Below are 24204 nucleotides of genomic sequence, written 5' to 3' on the forward strand. Positions count from 1 at the left end.
GTTTAGGGCCATGCTAGGATGGTCAAGGGGTAAATGAAACCTCACAGCATGTGCGTTGGCTGGCTGGGTGCACTGGGCCATGAGTTATTGCTGTAGAATATGGGTTCCATCTTCCCATTTCAGCATGGCATGGGCTGGTTCACCAAGGTGAACCTGTGGTAGAAAAGGATGCCTTCAAAACACACGGCTGCTGGAGGCACACCGGCCTCATTGCTGCTATCACCAAGAGGAACACCATTAGATCCTGTTGGTGGAGATGGAGAAGGCTACAGGTTGGGACTGTTGCATTTCCCAGCTGGTCAGCAAGCACAGGCATGACGGCATGGGAGATGTCTCCTGGGACATCCAGGCTTGCACTTAGAGAGTGCTTTCTGTCAAATATCCTTCTATCTTTTGCTTTGACACGGTGCATGTTTTTGCCCGTAATTTCTGCTTTCCTCATAAAATCCTATCAGACCCACATTCATAACTTTTTAACTAAGAAATCTGAACATTCTGAACAATTCCCTCTCAACTTCCTTCCCCCCTCTTGTTTTTGAATGGCAGTGTCCATTTCTTATGAGAAGTTTTCATTTCTCATTGAAAAGTCAGCTTTTTCAGTAGAAACAACCCCTCCCTTTTTCCAGTTAAGCTTAGAACCACATTTCTGACACCATTCCTTTCAAACTCAAATCCACATGCGAGGAACAACAATAAAAACGACTAAGAGTTTCAGTGCTAATCTTGAGATGCCTCAAAAGACCTCAATTTCCAGAGCACGCTAAGCTTCCACCCCCTGAAAAATCAGTCCTATTCATATCGTGGTTAGCCAAAAGCAAGTGAAGAGGTGGAAGAAGCTGCAGTTCCTCAATCAGAAGAAACGACCTTGCAGAGAGACTGATTCTTTGTGCAGTAACAGGTTTTTATAATGCATGAGGATAAGTACCCAAAACGACCAACTCTCTCCATCAGTAGTATTTAAATCCAGCTGTGAGCTGCTGGCAGGGCAAAGGCAGGGGTTATTCTACTGATCTGGTGCATCTTATCTGTCCAATGCAAGGAAATAGCAGCAGCTGTAGCAATGGAGATTATGTGGTTGGGGACCACCATCATGGGTCAGGACTTTGCTCTATTAGAGTCTTTGAATGTGCAGAATTAAAGGTAAGTTTTGATTCCACAGAGATCTAGGACCAACCTTAAAGACACTGTGAGTGCTTAGGGAACCATGTTAAAATGAGTGAGAGACCCACACGATGGAAGAACCCACCCCAAGTGAAAAATGGATTGGCAATGCTGCCAACACTGCAGTTAAAACCAGAGTTATGCACTCCTTGCCTGCCCTTATGTTACCTCTGTTAAGATAAACAGTGTCCGGGTTACTTCCATTAAGACAAATAATGTCAGGAGGAATTAGGCTTTTGTTAACAATGAATAAAGAAATGATTTCTGAAACAGTGGTGTAAAAGCTTGAAACTGTGAAACAAGTCACACAACACTGAGATCAGAAAATAAAATAAAATAATAAAAATTCAAGGAATGCAAAAAAATTTAAAAAATAAAAAAAGCTTTTGATTTTATATTACATGCCACACTTTCATAGTCAATAATTTTGCCTGACTGAATTTGAAGTGCTCCCACAGGATATAATTCAGCTCTTTGATTTTTTTATATGATTGAATTGCCTGGATTTTGTGCTTTCTCTATTAATTCACTTCGCCTTCCTTCATGAGAATATCTCAAATATCTTAAATATCTTTCATGGTTCCTATGAGCTCATTTTGCCACACAGGACAGAGTCAGACATAGCATCATTTCTGGAAACTCAGGCACCAGCAGAGAAAAATCAGAAGTTCCCCAGACAGTCAGTGGGAGTATTCCTTCAAAACTGGAACTGATCTTAACAAATCAAAATATTTTTGAGAGCTGAAAATGGCTAACATGGTACTTAATACATTTTTTAGCATCTTTCCACTTCTGCCTTCTGGCGTGAAGCAGAAGTAAAAGCTGCCTCCCTGAGGATAGCTTCTGTTGTGCTTCTCACCAGAGTGAGAAGGCTGATAAAAACCCTGTGAAAAACTGGCAATGTCTGCTCGGTTGTGGAGGTAGAAGAGCATGGCTGCTTGGAAATCTGTCATGAAAACAATTTTGCAAAAGAAAACGTGGTTTCTGGAAAAATGGTATTTCCATGGATACGCACCCCAATTCACATGATTGAAGAGCTACACCTCCCACAAATTTGTTCTCTATAACAAATACAAAGTTTGAAGAACAGTTTGATGTTGCAGAAGTTCCTCTGGGTACACCATGGCAGAGACCCTCTATCATCATCCATAAGACCTAAGAAGACCTAACACTGTTCTTCCACCCATCCTCTTTGTCACCCCACTTTTTCCTTTCCTCATGCCCTATCTCCCCTAATCCTACATTTTTGCCAACATGACAAACTTCTGTGGGTTGATAACTGCTTTCTTCCAAGTTTCCTCTATTTTTTGCCCTCTTCTAATTCTCTCTATCCCTCTCTCTGTCCTTAATCTGAAAAACTTCTTTGACAGAAATATATACGAGTTGCTGTCAGAAGCTGTGCAGGGGTAGCAGAGGGCTTCTTGCTAAAAGGCAATCATCTACGAAATGCCATCTGCGACCTGTAGATAATTGCAGAGGTGGATGAAGCCAAAAAACAGCTGCCGAGCAGGGGCTCGGTGCATCCTTATTTTATACTCTTTCCGTTCTTTTTATTCTCTGTAGTCTCTCTGGGCTCTGATGCTTGCTAGTTCCTCTGAAATTTTCAGCTAACTGGATATAGCATCCACAAGTTGTCACACTGCAGACAGGGCAGCAGACAGAGAAAACTCACGCAGCCGATGTCTCAGATATCACTTTGCTCAACCAGCAAAGAAAGACTACTTTTTCCCTCTTAATTTCTTTGATGAACAAGGGAAACTCGCAGCTACAAACAGGTAGTGATATAAACTGAATCTTCTGAAACGCTCTGATAAACTCCCCGCCTGGCAATGCTGAAGATACAGAAACCGCACACTTGCAACATGACAGCTTGTTCTCAAGACTTGCTGTTGGGGGACCACCAATTTGCAAAGCCCCATGGGAAGATGAAGAAAATTTTGCTAAGAATCTTACCTTGTACACAGGCTTGGTTTAGATGAGGGACGTTGATAAATTGTCTGCCCTTTGATAGAAATAGAAACAAAAAATAAAACATTTATTACTTTGCTGTGCTTGCAGGAAGACCTGCTCTGAGCTTTACAGATGAGCGGGAGTCAGATCCAGAGCCCACTGTAGTCAGTCAACAGTCCCTGCATCTGGCTCCATATGTGTCATGATCACTTTAGCACATTTTGCCATGACATATTCATAGCTGTCTTAACTGTCAGCTTAAATAATCCTTGTCTCACCTCTGAATAAAAGCATAAATCTGCTACCCACTCATTTAGTCCCCACTCTATCTATCTCTTGTTCAGTGATGCCAGATTTCAGATCAATGGGGGATGAAACATGAATGATCCCATTAAGAATGACAATTGAAATATTATTTGTAGCAGAAAACTGTGGGTACTCTTTGCCATAATTGTCCCAAGGCTCATGGCATATCCTTTGCTCAGGGATATGTTAAAAATTTGGAGTCGGTGGCTATATTAGCAAATTAAGGAGCAGCAAGATACTGAAACTCATCTAGGCACACTTTTAAAATGTTGGCATGGTCCCTAGTTTGGTTTAGCCCAGGCCCTGAGAGCAGTCAATTGGCCATAGACCACTCACCCACTGCTCTTCCTAATTTAACTGAAAGAAATATGGATGACTTCTAACGTGAGAGCTTAGTGCCTATGGCAAAAAAAAAATGAGTGTCAGAAGGTGATTGATGATACTATATTTACACTGATAGCAGCTCCTCTCCAGTGAACTGGAAAGAAGGAAATTTAGGAAAATAACATCTTCTTGGTCAATCTGACATCTGCTGTCATGAAAACTGGACTTTATAACCATGGGAGAACTCAGAAATGAAACTAAAGGAGCGAAAACCATCTCCACCTGTCATCAAAAACAACAACAAGCAATTCCTCTCCTTTTTCAGAGCTCAAGATCAAAGATGGTTTTCACCTGGTAGTTGCACCTAGATTTTCTCTTATGCTGGCTGCTGGATGCAGTGCTGACTAGGGCAAGAAAAGGCAAAACAACTTCATGCCCTCTGTACAGCAGCAGACAGATGGATAAAATGATTTCCAAAGTTTAAATGAGGAGTTTGTCATTTGAGGTCTCCTAAACCCTGGCCCAGTGTCTTACTGATTTGTGTCCATGCAAGCAGAGGCCGTATGAATTCCAAGGGAGCAGCAGATGCTCAGCATTCCTAATTCTCAGCCCACCCCAACACAGATTAGATGTAGACCCTCTCTAGTGAACTTGTTGTCCTCCCTGGTGGTAAAGTTTCCATTGAGGTTTGCAACTTTGAATCTCAGCCTGAATCTGACCCACCTTTGTGTGGTTTGCAAGTCAGCAACATCAGCTCGGGTTGCAAAGGGCTGAGGGCAGCAGCCCTGCTGAAAAGATACAGGGATCAGCTCGGAGGACTTGTGTCCAAGTGGGGCAGGGCACACAGGGCAGTGGCCTCTGCACCTTCTCTCCCTGTCTCCTGTCTTGCTCTTCAGTCCAGCCCACACAAAAAAACTGCCAGGCTCAACACGACATAGCCTTTCAGAGCACCACCATCCCTAACCCACTCAGACAATTCACGGCCATAATATATCCCCAAAGAGAAAATGGCATCCTTTTTGACAGAGAAAAAACCCAGAGCAAGAAAGGATTGATCAAACAGTTCACCCCATATTAAGAAGCTCATGGGGGAAAGCCAGGCATAAACATTTGTTTTCTACATTTTGAACATTTTGCAGTTGGTGACCAAATTTTAGGAAATAAAAGTACTCAAGTTCCTGTTGTCACACACAAGTATTGCCTACATCTCTCCAGACACTAACTGAGCTGTGGAAGATCCCAAACAGACACAAAACTGCAGGCTTACCTTGGGTGGGGCGGAAGAAGGTTTACTCTTGTTTTTTGGGTTACTGACAGAAGTGTGTTTCTCGTTGGATGTCAGCTGATTTTTGCTCCCAATCAACCCCATCCTGGAAGGAAGACCAGAAATAATTTTTTAATGAGACTGCTCTTGGGGAAAGGGTCAGGCACTGAGGAACAAAACATTCTTCTCATTCATGAAGAACAAGTTGGAGAAGATGAGAATGCAGGGCAATGGGACAGTGGAGAGAAGAGTCTAAAATCATCCTGTCTACAGTCCTCTTACTACACTGGACCTTGTGAATCCCATAGTTTCAGTTCCCACACCACTCTGGTGTCCCACACTTTGCAGATCAGGCTCAGACAGACACTATAAGTCACCAGAAAAAAAATGGGCTCAAATGACTGCTTTGGATATGTCCCCTCTCCAGTGCAGATATCCCCAGATGACACTGAGCAGACTTGCTCCAGAGCTGGGTGATGATGCATCCATGCACTGTTGGTGGGTTTGTTGAAGAGGGGCTTCTGGAGATCTTGGGGAATATCCCTGTGGTGAGTTGTTCAGGTGTATCAGGGCTTCAAGAGGGTCACATAGTCCCCAGACCCAGAATGAGCCGTACTCATCATGCTGCTCAGTGCTTTCTGTAGCTCATGTCCCTCCCATGCAGCGAGAGCAGCACAGAGGCGTGGAAGCTATCTGCATGGTACCAGTCCCACCATTCCTCATTCAGCCCAGATACACACTCAGTTTGTCTACGAAGGCATGGGACCTCCCGTGACATTTTGGAGGATTGCCACAAGCTCAAGGAGTCAAATATGGTGTAGCTTGCATCCATCCTGTCTGTAAAGTATGGGCCTAGGGCTTGGCTCAGTTGTGCATATGCAGTGCCCTACTACCTTTTGGTGTGCCCTGGGTTCTCACAAGGTGTGCGTCTCCCATATATCATGGATTACGTTTCCCAACCATATGTGCACGTCTCCAACCTGCTGGACACCTCAAGGACCACTAGACATAAACAAATCAAACCCTATCCATGGTCCACATTTGGGTCTCCACACTTGTGCCTGAGGGCTCGTTTAACTTTCAGCCCAGAAATGTAATTGCAGCTCTGGTTAATAATTCTAGCATAATACTGGGTCTGGGTAGCCAGGATAGACAAACCATGGCAAACACAGCCTGCTCAGCCCTCTGAAAAATTAAGGAGCAATTGAAGCCAACATTACTGAAGTGCTGATGCCACGAGCATATGAGGTATTGACACCATCCAGCGCCAAAGTCTGCCCCAGCCTCTGCTTTGAACCAAAAGCATTGAAAGCTGTGGGCTACATACACAAAAAAAACCTCAAACAACCCAACCTCTGAATGCTCATAGATGAGCAAAGATATGTTGGCTCCTATTCTTGCCAAAATACCTCAAGGTCTGCAATGAACATGGAGGATTGGGAACTGGAAGTCCAAGGACCAGTGTGGTTAGTTAGTTCCCCCAAATGTCAGTCTGGCACTATGTTGTGATAGTCAGACTCCAACAGATGTGTTCAAAAAAGCCTTCAGCAAACAGACTAATGGAAAAAAAATATTCAAGTAAAAGCAAAGTTTTTGCTTTCTAGCACATATCTAATATTTCAAAAACTTGGACTCTGAAATGACGTTTTCTAACAGAAACAGCCCAATATTTTAAGGTGTTATTTTTAAAAAATATCTTCTCCCTTCTGCCTCATTTTTATTTTCACTGATAAAGTGAGCAAAACAGATGGAATTTGTGAAATATTTCAGGAAAGCTCAAAACATATTTTTCCTCCCCAAACAAAAGTTTTTCAGCATCCAAACTTCTCTGAGATTTTCTTTGACCTGAGTTTACAGACAGCCCATTCATCTGTACCCAGGTCTCAGCAATGCCCTGGACACTGACAAGCCAGTTGGAGGGGAACTTTCGCCCGCTGAATCAGCCACAGTGTTTCCTGCAGCAAGTTCATTTTAACTTGGCAGCCTCCCTTCCAGGTTGCAACCAGGGTTTGTTTTGCTTAGAAGATCTCGTTGTCATGAAATGGCACACAACTTATTAAGTAAGGGAGCTTTTCACACTCTTCCACTTGCAAATTGGTGGAACGTAACTTTGTGCCAGGATTTCTGATTCTGAATGGTGTTATTTGCCAGGATAGTAAGTGAGAGTAGCTGGAGTTCCCTTTTCACCCAGGGAACTGCAAGGTATCATTTCAAGTCAAGGCTGGATGATAAACAAGTTTTAGATACCACTCGTTACCAATCATGAAAGGCACAAAGTCCACCCAGGTGTCTATGATCCTTGTTACCATCTCACGGGAGCATCTCAGGGTCTTTGAGATACTCTGGTCCCAAAAGGAAAATACAGACATTGCAATTGCTGTTTTTTCAGCAGTTAGAGGACATAGATACAGCACAAGTCAGCAATATGCTTTGACCACCAGTCATGTCACCAGGATGATCTTATGAGAGGATTGACAGATGATCAACAGGGTGGCGGATGCACATTTTGGGGTTTTGAGTTGCTCTTAGTGACAACACTGGTGGGGCGGAGTGGGAAAGGGCACAAAGGAAGGTCGACCTCAGCAAGTCCCATCAGGAAGGGGCTTGTGTTCATCCCAGCTTCTCCGACAAGGTTTAAGAGGAGCAGGGAGCATGCCCGAACCTGTGCATCTCCCCACAGTGCTCTTCAACCAGGGGGACACTGCGACCCTTTCTGCACCATGGTGAGCCTGGAAATACCCCTCTGCACGTTTGCACAAACTGAGCTTTCTCCCCACAGGCATGTCTCAAAGACACATCCGTGCAAAGTGGCACAGAGAAGTGAACGGCATTTCTCAGCACGGGAAATGGAACCGGTGAAGACTCCCACAAAGGTCACTCACTCCCACTCATGCACAAAGGACATTAGCACAGCTCTGGGTATTCACAGTCCCTACGATATCCACTGGTCATGTTCTCCAGGTTGCCTCTGCAGCCTTCTGTGGCCAAAATGACCATCCTTCATGCCAGCAGGTGTTATACAAAAATCCCAAAATAGTGCTGCAGACAAATGTTGTCAGACACGGAGAGCTGCTGGTGAGCTCCCAGCCCACAGCTGGTGGAGTCTTCATTTTTTTAAAAAAGTTTGTTTGGTTTTTTTTTTTTTTCAAAAAAAGGTGGCTGAGTTGAATGTATGTTGTTCTGTAGTGTTTCTGCTCCTGATTAATGTTTTTTAAAATTAGCTACACAAAAAAAGAAAAAAAATGAGAAAAGTAATTGATAGTAGTTTGCCCAGCCTTTTATTTCTTTTCTTTTCCCCCAGTAGAAAAGAGCACTGGGGAGAAAACAGTAACTCAGAAAAGCATGAAAATTTCCTTTTGTGATTTTTCAATTTTTCACATTTGAAAATGTTTGTTTATATTTAATAACCGAGAGTGGGGAAACTTGTTTCCTCAACATTACTTAAGTTCAAAAAAAGAAAATTTATAAAACAAGTTCTTTTTAAAGCAACCAGAAACCAAAATTGAACAAAAAGCTTTTAAGACAACAGAAAATTTTTCCAAATGTTTGGACAATCTTAGCACAAATTAGTCCAGTTTAGCTGGTGATAAGTTTTGAGTAAAAATATTTGGTGCAGAAATCTTCTTAGGAGAGTCAAACAAGCCTTTGCTGAAGAAGTCAATAAACACGAGGATGGTGAGCTCCATGTAGCATCCAGCTCTGGACACGTGTGGGACAGATGTGCTTGTCACAGGAACACTTGAGGCTTGTATAGGACCTCTAAAACGTGCTGTGTGTCCTCGATTGTAGGACAACAGAAGGTTATTTTGGTAACCTCCAGAGAGTTGAGGTGACATTTTGGGTAGCAAGAGCTGGATGCAGGTGTAGATGTTGCAGTGCCAATGGACCAAGGGGAGATCTTCTGAAAATCCCACCACATGGCTTCTGCTGGCATGTGGACAACATCTTTGTGGTGGAGAGGAGAGGGTGTGACTAAATGTCCGACCACTTTCCCATCTTCAGAGAGGGTTGGACAACATATCCTAGAGGAGCAGCCCATCAGGCTGAACACATGGAACTCCAGGGGGATGAAGGTCCAGTAGAGATGGACACAAGCCTTTGCAAACCACAGGGTTTGGAGACCTGTCTGGCCTGTTTTGAGTGCCCGAGGCGGGCTAAAGCAAACAGGACAGATTCAAATTGGACCTGCTGGATGCACTTACTCCTTGTTGTAGCGGATCATAGGGTAGGATGCAGGTACCCAGGCTAAGCCAAGCGCTGCGAGCATTTGCCCATCTCATCTTTACAGTAAACAGCCCTGCATCATGGACACACCATCTACTGCGGTCGGCTGGTTTCCGCTACCAGAGCATGAGAGCTCAAAAGTTGTTTCTGATGTGAATGCAGCAACGTCTTCTGCAACAGGGATGGGGATGACACAAACAGCTTTGGGATTGCATGGGCGGGTGCGGGGAAAAAACAAGACAGAATCTAACAGAAAAGCAGAAGTCTCGGCTCATCATTTGCCTCACCCCCATGAAACTGTGCCATGGAAAAATAGGTTAAGGCTCAAGCAAGCCAATAGTGTTTCACTGTGAGGGCAGCTCCAAAAAACCCCCCAAAGCACCAGTGAAATCACAAAATGAGCCCCCTTTCCATTCAGATTCTAGGGTGTGTCCAACAAAGTGTTTTCACAGTTCACCACAAATAGATATTTCACTTCTTTTTAAAACTTCAGAATGTCTTTTTTAAGAAAACACCTTTTAAAAGGAAAACCCTAAAAAAATTACTTTGAAAATGATGATATAGCCAGTTACGAAGGGTTTTAAATGCTGAATTTCTCTTTGCAAGTCCTCCCCTTTACGAAAAGAATTGCTGAAATCAACTCATTTTGTACACAATAATTTAAGTACTCCAGTTTTGCATTTTCGCATCAGTGAGTAGCAAAAAACTTTAGTAGAAAAAAAATTCCCCCACTTCTAAGCACATCCCAGATGCATTAAATTATCTTTTTCCTCGATAAAATATCTCATTTCCCTACCTGACACCCTTGGATTGCTTTGTAAGACACCAAACCGGTGAATTACTGAAGATCTTGGTGAGATCAGCCACTTAAATAGGAATGAAGATTTGCTACTGAAGCACTTTCTACTGTGACTGTTTTCTACTTTTGCTGGGTTTTGATCAAGTTCTTTTTATTTTTTTTCTTTTTAGGTGATTAGCAGCTCTGTTGTTAGGAGTTGGCTAGAAGACAGCTACAAACAAGGGTGCTGTGCTAGAAAAAAACACTGATCATGCAGAAGGTCTTTTGCAGAGACAGGAGGAGGAGGCTGCAGCCACTGTCCTCTAGGACAAAGTGGCCAAAGTCTTGCTGAAGACCCCTCCCTGCAAACAGGAGGGCAGCAAGGCCTCCCATGATGCTAGACCCAGCTCTGGGTCACCATCTAACATCAGGAGGACTTTCATAGCCAAAATCTGCTGCTCAGCAGGACCAGGCTGTATGAGGAGGAATTACAACAATGCAGAAAGTCCCCTTGAATAGCTGGAGAGCCTGAACCAAGAAGCATCATGGTTGTTGCTGGGGAGTGAAGCAGACATCTGGTTTGTGTGTTTCCTCCTTGCTGGAGAACTGGAAATACCCTACCACTGGCAATGTTCAGGTCTCATCCAGTCCTGAACTTTGCTGGATAAATATACCAAGCTGGATTTGTGTTTGCATTGGGACCACCTTCAAACACTTTGGCCCATCTCAAAGGTCTTTGAGAGAGCAACCCCCAGGACCAGCCAGGATCTCCAGCTAATGCAGGTGAGGTGGTTATACTGGTGTTGTGCTGCTGCAGGTCCCAGTCTCGAGTACAGCCAGTGTGGTCAAATTGGTCTTGGCAATACCTGTCCCCTGCCAACCCGGGGCAGCCAGAGGACAAATCCAGGAGTTCTGTGCTCCTGTTATTTATCCCTTGGTGAGGGTTACACATTGCAAAAATGAGATTGGACCCCATTGGCTTATTTGGGGGTCTCTTGCTTCAGTCCTAGCCAGCTTGCCATTTCTATTGCAAGTTAAGTCTGCCTTGAATCTACCATCTTTCTTAGGCCATGCTTTGGAGGTGAGACTGGCCCAAGCAAACCAACCAAGCAGAAAATCTGGCTGTTTCAGTCCTTTCTGAAGTGCTGGGACACCCCATGGGAGAAGGCTGTGTGTGAGGGGGGGATGGGAGTACACAGATTTCCAGGACCCTGAGTTTAAGCAGATGTAAAAAGTTCCTTGACAGGAAAAAAAAACAAAAAACAAAAAACAAAAAAAAACAACCCACCCAAAAAACATTAAAAGGATAATAAAAGCTTCTTGCTCTCTCCAGAAGCAGAAAACAGCTGCCTGTTGCCAGAGTGGTCATTTGCTAATCAAAACATCTGTCTGGAGGAAAAATGGCTGCTTACACTAAGCATTGTGGCCTGCTGGAACCTGGCAGATGCTTGGCTGAGCTGCAAGAGGCTGCGGGCCAGGAAGCAGAGACAGGGCTCAGGGTCCCAGGGGAGAAAGAGCAGGAGGGCAGACTGCTTATCTCACCTCCCTTAAACATGTTTTCCTCATGAGCTCACCCCAGGCTTTGCATCAGCCAGGTGGGATGTCTGCTGGGGATGGGTCTGCAGAACCTGAGGACCTGCAGCAGAGGGAGGTGGGATGCACTGGAGGGGGAAAGGAGGAGGATGGGGCCAGGAGAAGCAGGCACATCTCTTTGGTTCTCTGGAGCATCCCTGAGGTATTCAGGTGTGAGAGGTTTTTTCATGAAACTGCATGGCTTGGTGGTAATTTCTGCAGTGTCTGGAATTTCAACCCAAATTTCAACTCAAATCTATCTGCTGCCCAAGGTGGGTGTGGGCCCAACTTGTGGGCTATGGGTGAGTTGGAACACAGCAAGGAGAAATCTTCTCTGCAGGCCACCTCTCCCTGATATCTAAGTCCTGTGGAAGTGGGCACAGGCCGTGCTCACTTGGCCAGAATCCCTGATGCTTTGCTTCACAGCTCTCTGAGAGCACGTCAAGGTGGTCTATAGGGATGTGGGGAGGTCCTGTCCCTCACAGCCCTGGGAACATGATGGATGGGGTGTTGCTCCACATCTCTACGTGTGTTCACCCAGATTTCTACCCTGGAAAAGGACCTCGCTGGAGGACCTGCATCCCAGAGTCTGCCTTTTCCTAGCAAGAGGACAGCATTTTGCAGGACCCATTAGCCATGTCCCAAGAGAAGCAATGATGCTGGTGACAGGCTGGTGCTCAAGGCATTCAGTGCTGTCAGAGACCCCCTTCTTGGGTCAGGTCTCAAAGGGAATGATGATTCCTCCCACCATCCTCAGATGAGGCAAAGGACTGTAGGGAAAGACATACATCTACGATTTCCTACCTGAACATCTCTAACTGCATGTCAGAATGGATGCCAAAGCACTTTCCCAACTCACCACCGTTGTGTCCAGCTCCAATCAGCCTTCCCCACACATATACGCTCTCTTCCCCCCCGCCAAGGCCCCGAAGGGACAGGGGGAGATGGGAGTATTAGGGTGTGCACGCCTGGCACTTATCTGTTCTCCTCTCCTTTGGCAGTAAACCAAGGGAACAGCATCCCTGCAAACCACCCCTCGGGGCTGGATCTTAGCAGCCGCTGGGTAGTGCTCCCATCATCTCTCCACCCCACAGATCTTGGGGAAGGGAAACAGGGCAGGGAGAGCATCACATGAAGGAGGAACGGGAGAGAGGAAGAAGGTAGAGAAAAACCTCCTGGTCTTCTCCTCACCCTCAGGGGAATGTGGGTGGGGGTGGGATGTTCCCTACTTGCCTGCTTCCTATGAAGCTGCTCCTGGAGACACGATCCGAGGACGGACGAACCACTGGTCCGACCCATGACAGATGCTCCATGGGGCTGAGGGCCCTCGCAGAATTCCTGTTAGAGACCTCTGGCTCCCACCACGTCCACACCATCCATGGGACCGACCGCTTTGAATGTTACATCCCCAGGTTGCAGGAGCAGCCTGATTTTGCAAGTGCTTTTAATGGGCTTTCTTTTTTTAATCAGGTCTTTGTGTCAGAACTGACTATTTTCTCCCCCCAGGGATTCCTTGCTCTATTTTGAATATAAAAATGATCATCTGAGAGAGGGTGGGAGTTGCACTTCCCAGACAACCTGGCCAATAAAAATAGCAGTGAGGAAGGCGAGAAACCCAAAGAGAATCCAGACACAAAACCCAGCAAAACCCACAGGCTATTAACAGCTGTCATTAAAAACAGCTACAATGACTGTGAATGGATTGTGTTTCCACTATGCAAACCACCAAATTTTAGGAAACAGCTGAACAAACTGGCTTTGCAATGATCTTTCCTTTCTGTGATTAAAAAAAGACCTTTTTTCGGATGAAATGCATCTTGTTCCAGTGAGCCCCAACCCTCTATGAAACTACTCAACCATAGCAGCGTGGTCTAGTGAAAGAAGACCTGGACAGGGACTTGTGGGTGACTCTGAGGAAGTGACACTCTCATTCTGCCTCAGCATGTTCAATAGGGAGACTGAAACACCTCTGTCTTAGGAGATAAATGTTGTAAGAGATGCAGGACTTGTTTCTACAGACTCTTGAGGCTTCCCATAGGGTACATAAATGGGTGGCTTCTCTGAGGTGTTTTCAATGTATTTTCTTAAGTTGTTGCAAAGATGAGGCCCCCAAGAACCACTGTGTAAACCTCTGCTGGTAATTGCGTGATGTTATTTTGGGTTATATGGGGCAGCAGAAGGGAAGGGACTCTTGGTGTCAGCCAACTCGAGGCTGGAATGACCTCATGTAGTTTGCACTTCATCTGCTCTCACTGAGAAGGACAAACACAAGCCGACATCCGCTGAGCGTGATGTACAACCTAAAGGTCACCCACACACTGGTGATGTTGTTTACAGGAGGAAAGGCTCTGCGGAGCAGATCTAAGCTGAGGTCAAGGCAGAGGACCTTTACCAGCCATAAGACCCAAGGACAAGAAGAGGCTGGCTGAGGACATGATGCTGCATGAGATGGGAGCAGCTGCTCCAAGATGCACGTGCGTGATGCCCCAGCACTGCTTGTGGAGCTGTGAAGTGCCCTCCCCAGTAAACCCTCACTGGACACACAGCGTGGAAATCAGCCTTGGCTCTGCAACAGCTCCGTGCTCCTGACAAAGGCAGGAAACCTCGTGGAGGGCTGCAAGGCTGTCTGGGCTGTAAGCAGGGCTCTGCAAGTGCTCGGGGGTCCCATACATGCCTCTTACCCTAGAGGGTCAGCATTGGGTGACTCTGAAGACAGCCAGGAAAGACACCCACCCCATCCCCCTCAGTCAGACCTTCTGTTTGCATACCAAGGAGATACAGAAATGAGGAAGCCCTTGCAGATTCATCAAACTTCTCCCTTGCTGGCTTGTATTTTGCCTGCTCAATTCTCCTCCAGATAAGGGCAGGGGAGAGAGATGAAGGCAGTCAGGTTGGGGCTGGGGAAAGAGATGACAGCTTCAGGGTTAGCTGGAGTGCTTTGAGCTTTAGGGCAGGGGTTTGTCCTTTGGTGGAGAGCACATCTGAGGTGGTACCTGACCTCTCTTTGCTAAGCAAGCTTCACTTCCTATTCCTATGAAAAGGGAAGTTGCTATTTTAGAAAGCTGCTTGTCATCCAGTGCTGAGGTAGGGAGGAGCTACCAAAGGCTTAGAAATAAGCTAGTGGCTCCCAAGTCACCTTGGGAAACAGGACAATAGTGTGGAGGCTCCAGACAGAAACCCGCTTCTGATTTGAGACACCCTCCCGATGCTGACTGCAGGGAAACCCAGAAGGTGCAGCTGGGCTGCAAAGACCGTTCCAGTCATCACCATGGTTCAAGAAGCTCAGAAGCAAGAAGTAAAAATAAAAAGGATTGGAAACGGTGTGATCTGCCAATTGCATCCCAGGGAGGTTGTTTGGTATCTAAGATATCCTGGCTGTGCCCCTGCATGTCACCTGGGGCACATCCCTTCCTTCTTGTGCCTCCTCTTTTTACTCCAGGCTGGGCATCTCATGGTCAAGAGATGAGACCTGGAGTCGAGAAACCCAGGCAGAAAGTGTCCTTCTGCAATTTTCTGACTCAGAAATCATGAAATGACAGCCCAGGGATCTCCTTTGAAAGCAGCTGGAGGGAAACCACTGAGAAAGCATGTCAAAATGGACACCAAAAAGAGAGAAAGTCCTCTCACGCAGCTCCCAGGTCACTCCAGATGGTCTCCATCTGTCCCTGCTTCCCAGACCTGAAAGCGCAGGCTGTAATCTCCCCCAGCTGAGTAAGGTCTGTCTGGCAGTGGTTTCCACCCTATTTTCGTACGTCAGTCCCCAGATGTTCTCCAGTATCTTTTCAGGTCTCTACACGGGTGTGCTATCTCCAGCCTGGCTTTTACAGTCCCCTATAAGACATACATGGAGACCAGAAGTCCAGTCCATGGGCTCTTAGGCTTGCCCCTAAGAAAGACCTCTAGGACCCACCACTCCACAGGATGTGGAGAGGAACTAGAAAATGTGTCAGCCTCCCTCCCGATGACCCACAGCCCACCAGGATGACCCCATAGCCGGACACCTACACCGGTGGCCCACTGCCCAGCCTGCTGAAGTAGCACCCACTCCCGCTGCATTTTATCCAGTTCACACTGAACCAGAAGTGTTCCTGTTAAGGTGTCTGATGCAGAGGTGACTCCGGTTTTGATCTGAAACCACCAAGAGGGATGAAGGCATCTCTTGTCTTCCAGCTGGCTCCCAGGGCTGCTTCCCTGTACTATTGCTGTGAAATCTGGGCAGCTCATTCCCTCCAGATTGTGTTTTCATGTTCTGGCCATGTTTTTCTATTCCCTGTTAGGAATGAGTAGCCTAATTTACCATCTGAACCTCCCTGTTTCCATTCCTCTAGCAGATTAAAAGCTTATTTAATGCAATGTACTCTTGCTCCTGGAAGATGCTGATGCATTATAACCAACCCACCAGCCTCCATTTTGAAGATTTAGATTTTCTGAGCTCTCTGAGGCAGCAACTTGCCTAGTAAAATAGGCAATATTGGGGTTCATTCTCCCACACTTCAAAATTAGGTGGCTGCATCCAAACTCCTTGTAGTCTCCATCCCATGTTAGCTCCTGGACTGTGTTTAGCAATATCTAGCATGATGGCTCAGGTTGCACTGCCTGACTGTTGGGTCTCTGTTTTCTGAGAGACAGGCTGTCTCTTTTCCTTTGATTTACTGTCCTAAACATGTCACCATGTTCAGGATGACACTCAGACACAGGCACCTTGGGTAATCTCAGGCACCGGACCACCCCAAGCGCAGGGTGGTGATGGGCTCCCTCTTGTTTCATTATTGTTATTTATTGTTGAGACCCATGGGCATTGCAGGGCTCTCTCAAGGGACTGGGATGAAAACGCAGCAGTGGTTTTGGTTGATGGTAACTGTGGGATATTCTGCTAGTAGAGACCACAAAGGGATTTTGTCTGGCCCCGGTTAGGAAAAGCCTTTTTGGAGGGAGAAAGTGACTTTTTCTCTTTTTCTTCTTCCCACATATAAATAAGGGAACTAATGAGGAGAAATGCAAACATTTTAAACCAGACACCTCTCTGGTGACCACATGAAAGTGTGAATTTGCACTGTCCAGAATCAGTACAACCGCTTGCAGAAAACCATCCCTGGGGAAGCATCTAGCACAGCCCTCTGCCCCAAGGCAGGATCAGCCCTCACAAAACCTTGCTGGAGAAGTGTGTGGTCTTTGCTTCCAAGAGCCTGCCCATGCTGGACATGATGGTGCTATTTCTTCTCTCCTCCCCACACCAATCCTCCCTGCCGGGCTTCCTCTACACTGCTCACACCATGACTATTTTAGCTACTTGAGCAGTCAAGACCCTGTCTCAATATTATTTCCCTTTTGATGCTAGTAAAGAAAAAAAAAAAAACAAAACAAAACAATATAATTTTTTAATCCCTTCTTCAAAATTCAAAAATGAGCTTGACTTTCAGAATTTAAAGAATATTCAGACTTTCCTATGGTGCTCGAAGGAGATAGAAACACAGCAGAACAAGGCCAAACCTTGCAGCCAGGTGTGTTGCAGAAGTCATTATTTATGACACAGAAGTAATGGGGCTGATCCACTCTCAGGTTACCTCATCTTTGATCTGGTCTAAGTCTATTGAATTAAAGCCAGAAGAAATTTTATTTCCCCGAGTTTCTTGCTTTGCCAGTGTCCACACTCTCACTAACAGCAGCAGGACAGGTTGATGTCCACGCAGTACTGCATTTAAGCAGCTAGGATTTCTTCCCACCTGGCTAAAACCTCTCTTGCAGAGTCTCACATTCACAATTCCCTTCTGTGCACAGTAGTTACTCATTGGCAGCACACCCAGTGACTTTTACACAGAATATTTTTCCCACTTCTCCACCAAAATTTACAGGAAAAAAAACATTCCATGGGAAATCGCCACCCTTGAAAAGGTTCTGTCTCAAAAACACCGTGCATATTGGCATCTTTCACTGGAAAAAGAATAATTCCCTATGCAATTTTTCTGTATTAATGTCTCAAGCAGCTGCGGCCTTCTTCCTGTGCTTCTAAAATGGTGAAGGCCAAATACGTAAGAGCCAGCCAGGAAAAGCTCTTGAGATAAAAGCCAAGCTAAAGCTTTTATATCAATTTCTCCATTTGACTAGTATGATCTCTGTTCTCTCTCCTTCCACCACATACTGCAGGTGACACCTTGATTTTTCCATAGATCAAGTTTAACCTCTATTCAAAGCCCACTTCTCAAGCATCTTCCTCCCATACACATACTTTGAGATGTTCTGCCCCAAAATTTTCATGGTTCCAAGCCACTCACCATTAGCAGCTATTCACATAAATGTGAATGTAATCATGGCTTGGGTGCTGAGCAGGCAATCGGTTGGGCTGAAAGAAGTCTTGCAGCTCCTCTGCTCGTGTCATTTTGTCAAGGTTTTTCTTTCCCACTCCAGGGTTTCGTGGAGAAGAAGAGTACCTTCTTATGAGGACACCTTTTGTGACTTAAGTCACTATCAAGAAGTAAATTAGGACTCCAGGGACCTGGGCACAAGGTCAATTGCCTCTTTTGCCTCTTGGCCATAAAGACCTTTAAGCAGATAGCACAAAGAGTTTTTTCAATCAACCTTCATCCACCAAAAATGTTGCATATTCAACCTTCAGTAAGGCAGACCAAACATCCCGGACAACTGAATAATTTTTCACTCTTCTCCTCTCATTAAGTAGCAAAGGATTTATTTGTAAACCATGTGTTTTCTATTTCTGCTCTGTCTCCTATGTGCCTGACACGCAGGGCCCGAGGTGTCCTGCACACTGCTTTTTGATCAGTAACACATTTCATGGTTTCCAGAGGAGCAGAAATGATCAGTCATCAAATCTGGAGAATAATTTTGTAAATTCGTAAATAAATAAAGAGAGGGAAATGCAGGAGAAAGATTTTGCAAAGCACATTTCATTTCATAAGTCACATATATTTAGCAGGATGGCAGAAGTATAGGACTGGTCGCTAGAAGCTCGTTAATCTGGTGGACTTACATTGCATCTGAGAGTCTACCTAATTTGTGTTTCAGGGATTTCAATGATGGAAATTCCCACTGCTCCCCATAGTTCTATCCCAACCCCCCAATTCTCATAGCCTTAAAGTGACTTCCTAATGATAAACACTGATTTCCTTCATTGAAACACCTACCCATTACGTGCCCATGGTAGACAAGAAGCTTATTCCTTCTTTCTTCATAGTGGCTCCAGGAAATGAAGCAACATTCCTTCTTGCAAAAATTCCTCATTGATCACACTTTCCACACCTTTGCTCAACAGTGTACTTCTCCTTTGGGCATTTATAGTTGGGTTTGGAAGTTTGAATAGGCAAGCCCACAATGTTTTCTGAATTAAAACTAACCAACATTGACAAAGGCAAAATTGCTCTGTAAAACCACAGAAACATTGTTCTCCTGCTCAGTTGCAACATTTTCTTGGAAAAAAAAAATATATAATTAGAAACCTATTTTCTATTTCAACACAAGGAGCTGCTGTGTTTTGAGTTTTGGTTTTGGGGGGATATTTTTGGCTGGCTAGTGAAAAAAATTCACATGGATTTAACCCTGATATGGAAAAGAGGCTGACCTGTGAGAAGCTCACGACTTGTCGAGCATGAAATACTGGAGGTCTGGTTTATGTTCATATTGCGTATGTTGTGCCTTAACATCTATTTTTAAGCAGTAACCATGACCCTGCATATCCTGTTTCATACAGGGATGTACTTTCTTTTGAGTTTCACAGTGATGTCCAGTGGTGCAGCCATTTCTTCCACAACAAGCAGCAGAAGCCTGAGGCTGTAATCTGTTGCCAAGACCTCTGCCAAGGGGGACTTGCATCCTTTTTTAATCCCCTCAGCTACTCCTAATCTTGCAATGTGGTGCTGACCTAATGAGAAAGCTGACTTGCACCACATAAAGTGAAGCTGTGAATGGAAACTTTGGGGCTGCTGAGGGCTCCAGCAGGATTTAGCCTCAGGTGTCTTGCTAAATTCTTGCCCGTAATTGAACCTCATGGACCTGCACGAAACCGACTGACTACAGAGGAGCTCACCCACATGGAGTTAACACTTGGTTGCCTCCAGAGTCTTATCAACCGTGGAAGAGCAACGAGGAAACTCCCTTTTTAACATAGAGAGAATGGAAAGAATGAGAGGAAGGAAGGAAGACAAATAATAATAAAGTAATAGTGTGACCAAGTGCTCCTACTCTGCTCAACATTGTGCCGTGATCCTTGTGAAATCCATGGAGACCTGTTTCCACACCTGACCAAGATGACAAAAAGTGGTGTCTGCATCTAGATATGGCCTCAAGACCTTTCTGGATTCTGATGTGCCCATAAAGGTGACACCGAGAATTAAAGGCTAGAAGGTCAGTCAAGAGGAATTCACAAAGCAGAAATGAGAGCTCATATCCTTGACTGAAATGGCCGCACAGTCCAAATTGTGCAGAAGTGGGATGCTCAGCCTGGGATACCATGGGCTCATTTAAGAGGAGATGGGGACCCCACCATCTCAGCTGAGAGCCCAGGGTATAAATGCATGCCAGAACACCACAAGCTGATTAAGCAGAGCACAGAAAGTCATTAGAAAAGCAGATAAAGAAAAATCACTAGCTCCTTTGCAAAATTTTCACTTAAATATATCTTCAGTCTTTCCTCCTCCATCAGAAAATTTAGCCTTCAACTTCATAGCCCTCAAGGCACATTGAGAGCCCTATTTTGGCAGAACTAAACAAGAATGGGCCAGAAGATTTTTTTCACAGATTTTTGTGCATCAGTATAATGATAATGCTGCAGGAGGTCTGGGAGAAAAAATAAAATGTCGGCAAGAAATCACAAGCTCTGCAGCCCTCAAATCTTCTGATAAAAATTACTTAAACCTTGACAGAATGACTAATGGAGCATATTAATGTGGGTGCCTTTGCTGCCCTGCAGCTGTCCTTTTTTCTTCTTAATTTCCATCTGCCTTCTCTTCTCCAGCAAGTACCAGAGCAGGGACCACGTGTGCGTGCTGTGTGCAGCAGGAATCCTCACTGCTGACAGCGTACGCACCTTGTCCTGATTTTGCACTTTTAAAGATCCGTAATTAACTAAATACCACAGCATCCATGCAAGAAAGGCAAGAAATGGCCCCATTTCACAAGTGGGGTAAGTGAAGCACCTTGAAGAGTATTGTCTTGTCAGGCATCACTGGCCACAAAGCCCCAAGTAAATACCCGAGGAGGTCTGAGATGCAAATACCCAAGACGCTGCAAATGCTCTTCCCTCCCAGAAGTAGCACAGCAAACAAGGTGGCTTCTGAGATATCCATGCTACAAGTTAGAGCGCTGCAGAGATTTGAGTCTGACCTAAATTTTAACCAGAAATGAAAGTTATGGGCTTAGTGTAGACTCTGCATGTGTGGAGATGGGAAGTGACTGAGGGGAGAAGCAGTAAATCTATCCTTCCTATAACTCTGCTGGAGATCAACTTGCCAGAAGTTTTGTCCACAGCCACCATTAACCTGCCACTGGTTTTTACTAGCTTGAATGGAGGAACTGGTGAAAACAAAATATTACCCTCAAGGAGACCATCTAACCCATCTGTGGGGCAAAAGAAAGCAAAGATCCTCATTCTCAAATGTGCTTCTTGGCAGAAAGGGAATTAAAGCCTCATCCCTTCTCTGCACCATACACAGCATTCAGGGCTTCAAATCAGGAACGGTTGACGAGTTGGAGCCTGAATATCCAAAACTCCACCTCCCCTTGAATTCAGAACTGAGTCCCTGATTTCATTTTCTCCCCTCTGTCTTGTCTCCAAGGAATTCAGCTGGAAGAAACTCATTTACCCCTTGCTATTTAAAGGGCATTCTTCTACTTTGGGGTTTTGTTTGTTTGTTTGTTTGTTTTTTAAGAGAAAGAGGTTGATTTGTTCCCAAGAGAGAACCTGCTGGGTCAGCTTCTGACTTAGAGCATCAGTCCCACCTCGGAGAGTGCCCCAATTTCAACACTGAGACACTGCCAGAAGGGAAGAAAGAGATGCACTTTGCCACTATCTGTGACAGCAGTATGGCCCATTCCCTTGAACTTCCCACTCCAAATCTTTAAGGGCTTAATTATCACAGGTCTATAGACAATAATCAGAGATGGGCCAAATCTTTAGATGCTCTAAGGGAGCGGAGCTCCAGGCAATAAATGGGCAGCAGGAATGAAGCAAAATTGCTGGAAAATCATTTGCACTTACCTGGTAATTCCTTTGTTTGGATTAAATCATATCCCGCTCGATCCTAGTTGTCCAACAGTTAAAAAATCCCTTGCAGGGTACGTACTTAAGAACATAAGCTTGTCTTGATAAGTTTTAATCCTTAGAGCACGGAGAAAGAGAAACACTAATTCTTCTTGGTGTTGTCAGTTGACTGCTGTTAGTGGTTTCCTGTCGACAACAGCTGAATGATAAATCGAACTGGTTTGTTACACTTATAGCAATTAAGGGCTGGTAGCATAACCACACTGCTCATTTAGCTCTAATGTTAGTACAGGGTCTACCTTAGAAAAACTGTCACCCGCAAAGGCTCGGCAGGCTATAAAAAGTACCGTCCTGCTACAAATGATGCTCTGAATCGTTCTCATTCAAGGTGGTGTGAGCTAAAAGTCTTTGCCTGGAGCCACGGTGTGTAAAACTGATCTGCAAATGGGAGGAGAAATATGGGTACTCAAGTTTTCTAGATTGGCCCATTCACAGCTAAGAGCAGTCTGGGCCAATAGCAGGGGTGGAGATATTTATTGCATGTGCTTAACCTTTGGGAGAGTTTGTCTCCAGTCAGGTTCTAGTCTGAGCAGTTTCCCCTTTTGTAGTCATCTAGGTTACAGTGCTGTAATCTTACTTTCCATTTGAGGTTCTGTTTCTGCTTAAAGTCTCATCTAAAGAGAGTGGTCATGTTCCTCCTCAGAGCTGGCTGTCTTTCTGCAACAAGACAGCTGATGCCATTTAGGGCACGGGGGAAGAGAGGTATGGGAGACAGCTGACAGCCCATCCTGATATCTCTTTATCACCTGTATGCAAGATCTTGTAAGATCTGACTTCCCTCTACTTTGTGCAACTAGCTACTTGCTGTATTGCAAAAAGCTTTGCTGGGGCTGAGCATCCAGCGCCCACCTGGAGCGGTTGTGGGCAGGGATCTGTGCTGGGCTCTTTCAGTGCCTGCTATCCCCAAGGGTCTTTGGGCACCATGAAATACTGTGAAGCTTCATCATTCCCATTTCCAACCTCATCAGCAGGGTTTCAGGCCCACCGACCCACTTGAAGTCCAGGAAGCTGATGTGTGTCACCTACTGATGCTGCTGGATTTTGGATAGAGCCTCCGCCACGTCGAGAAAAGCAGAAAGACAAGACAGCCAAAGCTTCATCAGAGGACAACCCAGATCCTGCTTGAGACTGGTTGAGTGATAGGCTGTTTATCAACTCATTTCTGATATGAGAGGTGACAATTTTATGTAAGAGAAGGTTGAATCTTGGGTCTTGGTCCTGCAGTTTCAGGTAGCATCTCTGGCTGAGATAACAGCCTCCTCCTGATGGCTGCCCAGGGGATGGAAACAACCTCCAAAGTATGGATGTGTCTCAAATAGTGGTCATTGGGAGTGCTGCAAATGTTTGATTTTATGGTTCATTCACTAGGCTGAAAAAAACAGCAAAGCAGAAGAATCTAGCAAGCAGCGACATTTGACTTGTTTTCATTTTAATGTCCCAAAAAGGTGTCAGTTTGATCCAGGAACATGAAAAATCAAACTGCTAGGCTGAAAAAAAAAAAAAAAAAAGAAAACCAAAACAAACAAACAAACAAACAAACAAAAAAAGACAAAAACAATCACTCATCTTTCATTTTTTTGCCCTGAGATGCAGCTATTGACCAGACTCAGTTTGTCAAGACACCAAGTGTTGAAGCAAAATTGTAGTTTCTGACAGTCAGTTACAAATCCAGGAAATTTCACCCAGCTCTTGTCACGGGAGTGAGCAGAAACTGACTCTGGCACCGAGGGGGTGACAAGGACAGCTTGTCTCTTCATTGTTCATTCATCCCAGCTTAAAGCAGGTATCTGAGATGGGTTTCCTTATCTTTCCCTTCCTTGGCTCAGGTAGCCAAGGAAGTAAGTTGAGGGCAATCATAGAATTTTTTAACTGAAGTTTGAGGAAATGGTGTCCACCTGAGATTCCTCTACTCTTGTGTTTTTCAGTGAAGATTCCTTACTGGGTAGCCAGGTAAGACTGGAAGGGGATTTTTTGGGTTCATTAGCAATTCTGAAAAATAATTTACAACAAATATTTTGGGTGAAAGTGGAACTCAAGTCCTTTTTCCAACAAAGTATGGAGGTGGAAAAAACTACATATCAGTCCTGAGATTTTGAAATGCTTTTTGCTTCTATGGGTTGCTGCAATGGATTGTCTTACCAAGTTTATCAAATGAAAATAATTACAAATGAACCACTACAAATGAGACACTTACAAATGAGCCACTACCTTTGGAAAAAGTTTTGATTTTTTTTTTTTTTTTTCATGATTTTTAATTCTTCAGTGCTTGGGAATTTTTTTGGAGTTGGAGGGACGAATAATTCGCTAACTCAATATACGTGCTTGCAAAGTTAATTCTGGAGTGATCAAATTGAT

The 24204-nt window shown here is 44.8% G+C and overlaps 1 protein-coding gene across 1 annotated transcript in view; it reads right to left on the reverse strand.

The window, feature by feature from the left end:
- BLK (BLK proto-oncogene, Src family tyrosine kinase) overlaps nt 1–22209 on the reverse strand; it is a 44865-nt gene extending 22656 nt beyond the window's left edge. The window contains exons 1-4 of the mRNA XM_032993874.2: nt 22089–22209; nt 21787–21988; nt 5009–5111; nt 3115–3163 (exon numbers count right to left, since the gene is read on the reverse strand). Coding sequence (XP_032849765.1) covers nt 3115–3163; nt 5009–5110 — 151 coding nt within the window. The 5' untranslated portion in view covers nt 5111; nt 21787–21988; nt 22089–22209. The remainder of the gene's footprint in view (nt 1–3114; nt 3164–5008; nt 5112–21786; nt 21989–22088) is intronic.
- Nucleotides 22210–24204: the final 1995 nt, after the last annotated feature.

The sequence above is a fragment of the Tyto alba genome, unplaced genomic scaffold (assembly GCF_018691265.1).
Source record: "Tyto alba isolate M040663 unplaced genomic scaffold, T.alba_DEE_v4.0 Super-Scaffold_40, whole genome shotgun sequence".
NCBI lineage: Eukaryota > Metazoa > Chordata > Aves > Strigiformes > Tytonidae > Tyto > Tyto alba.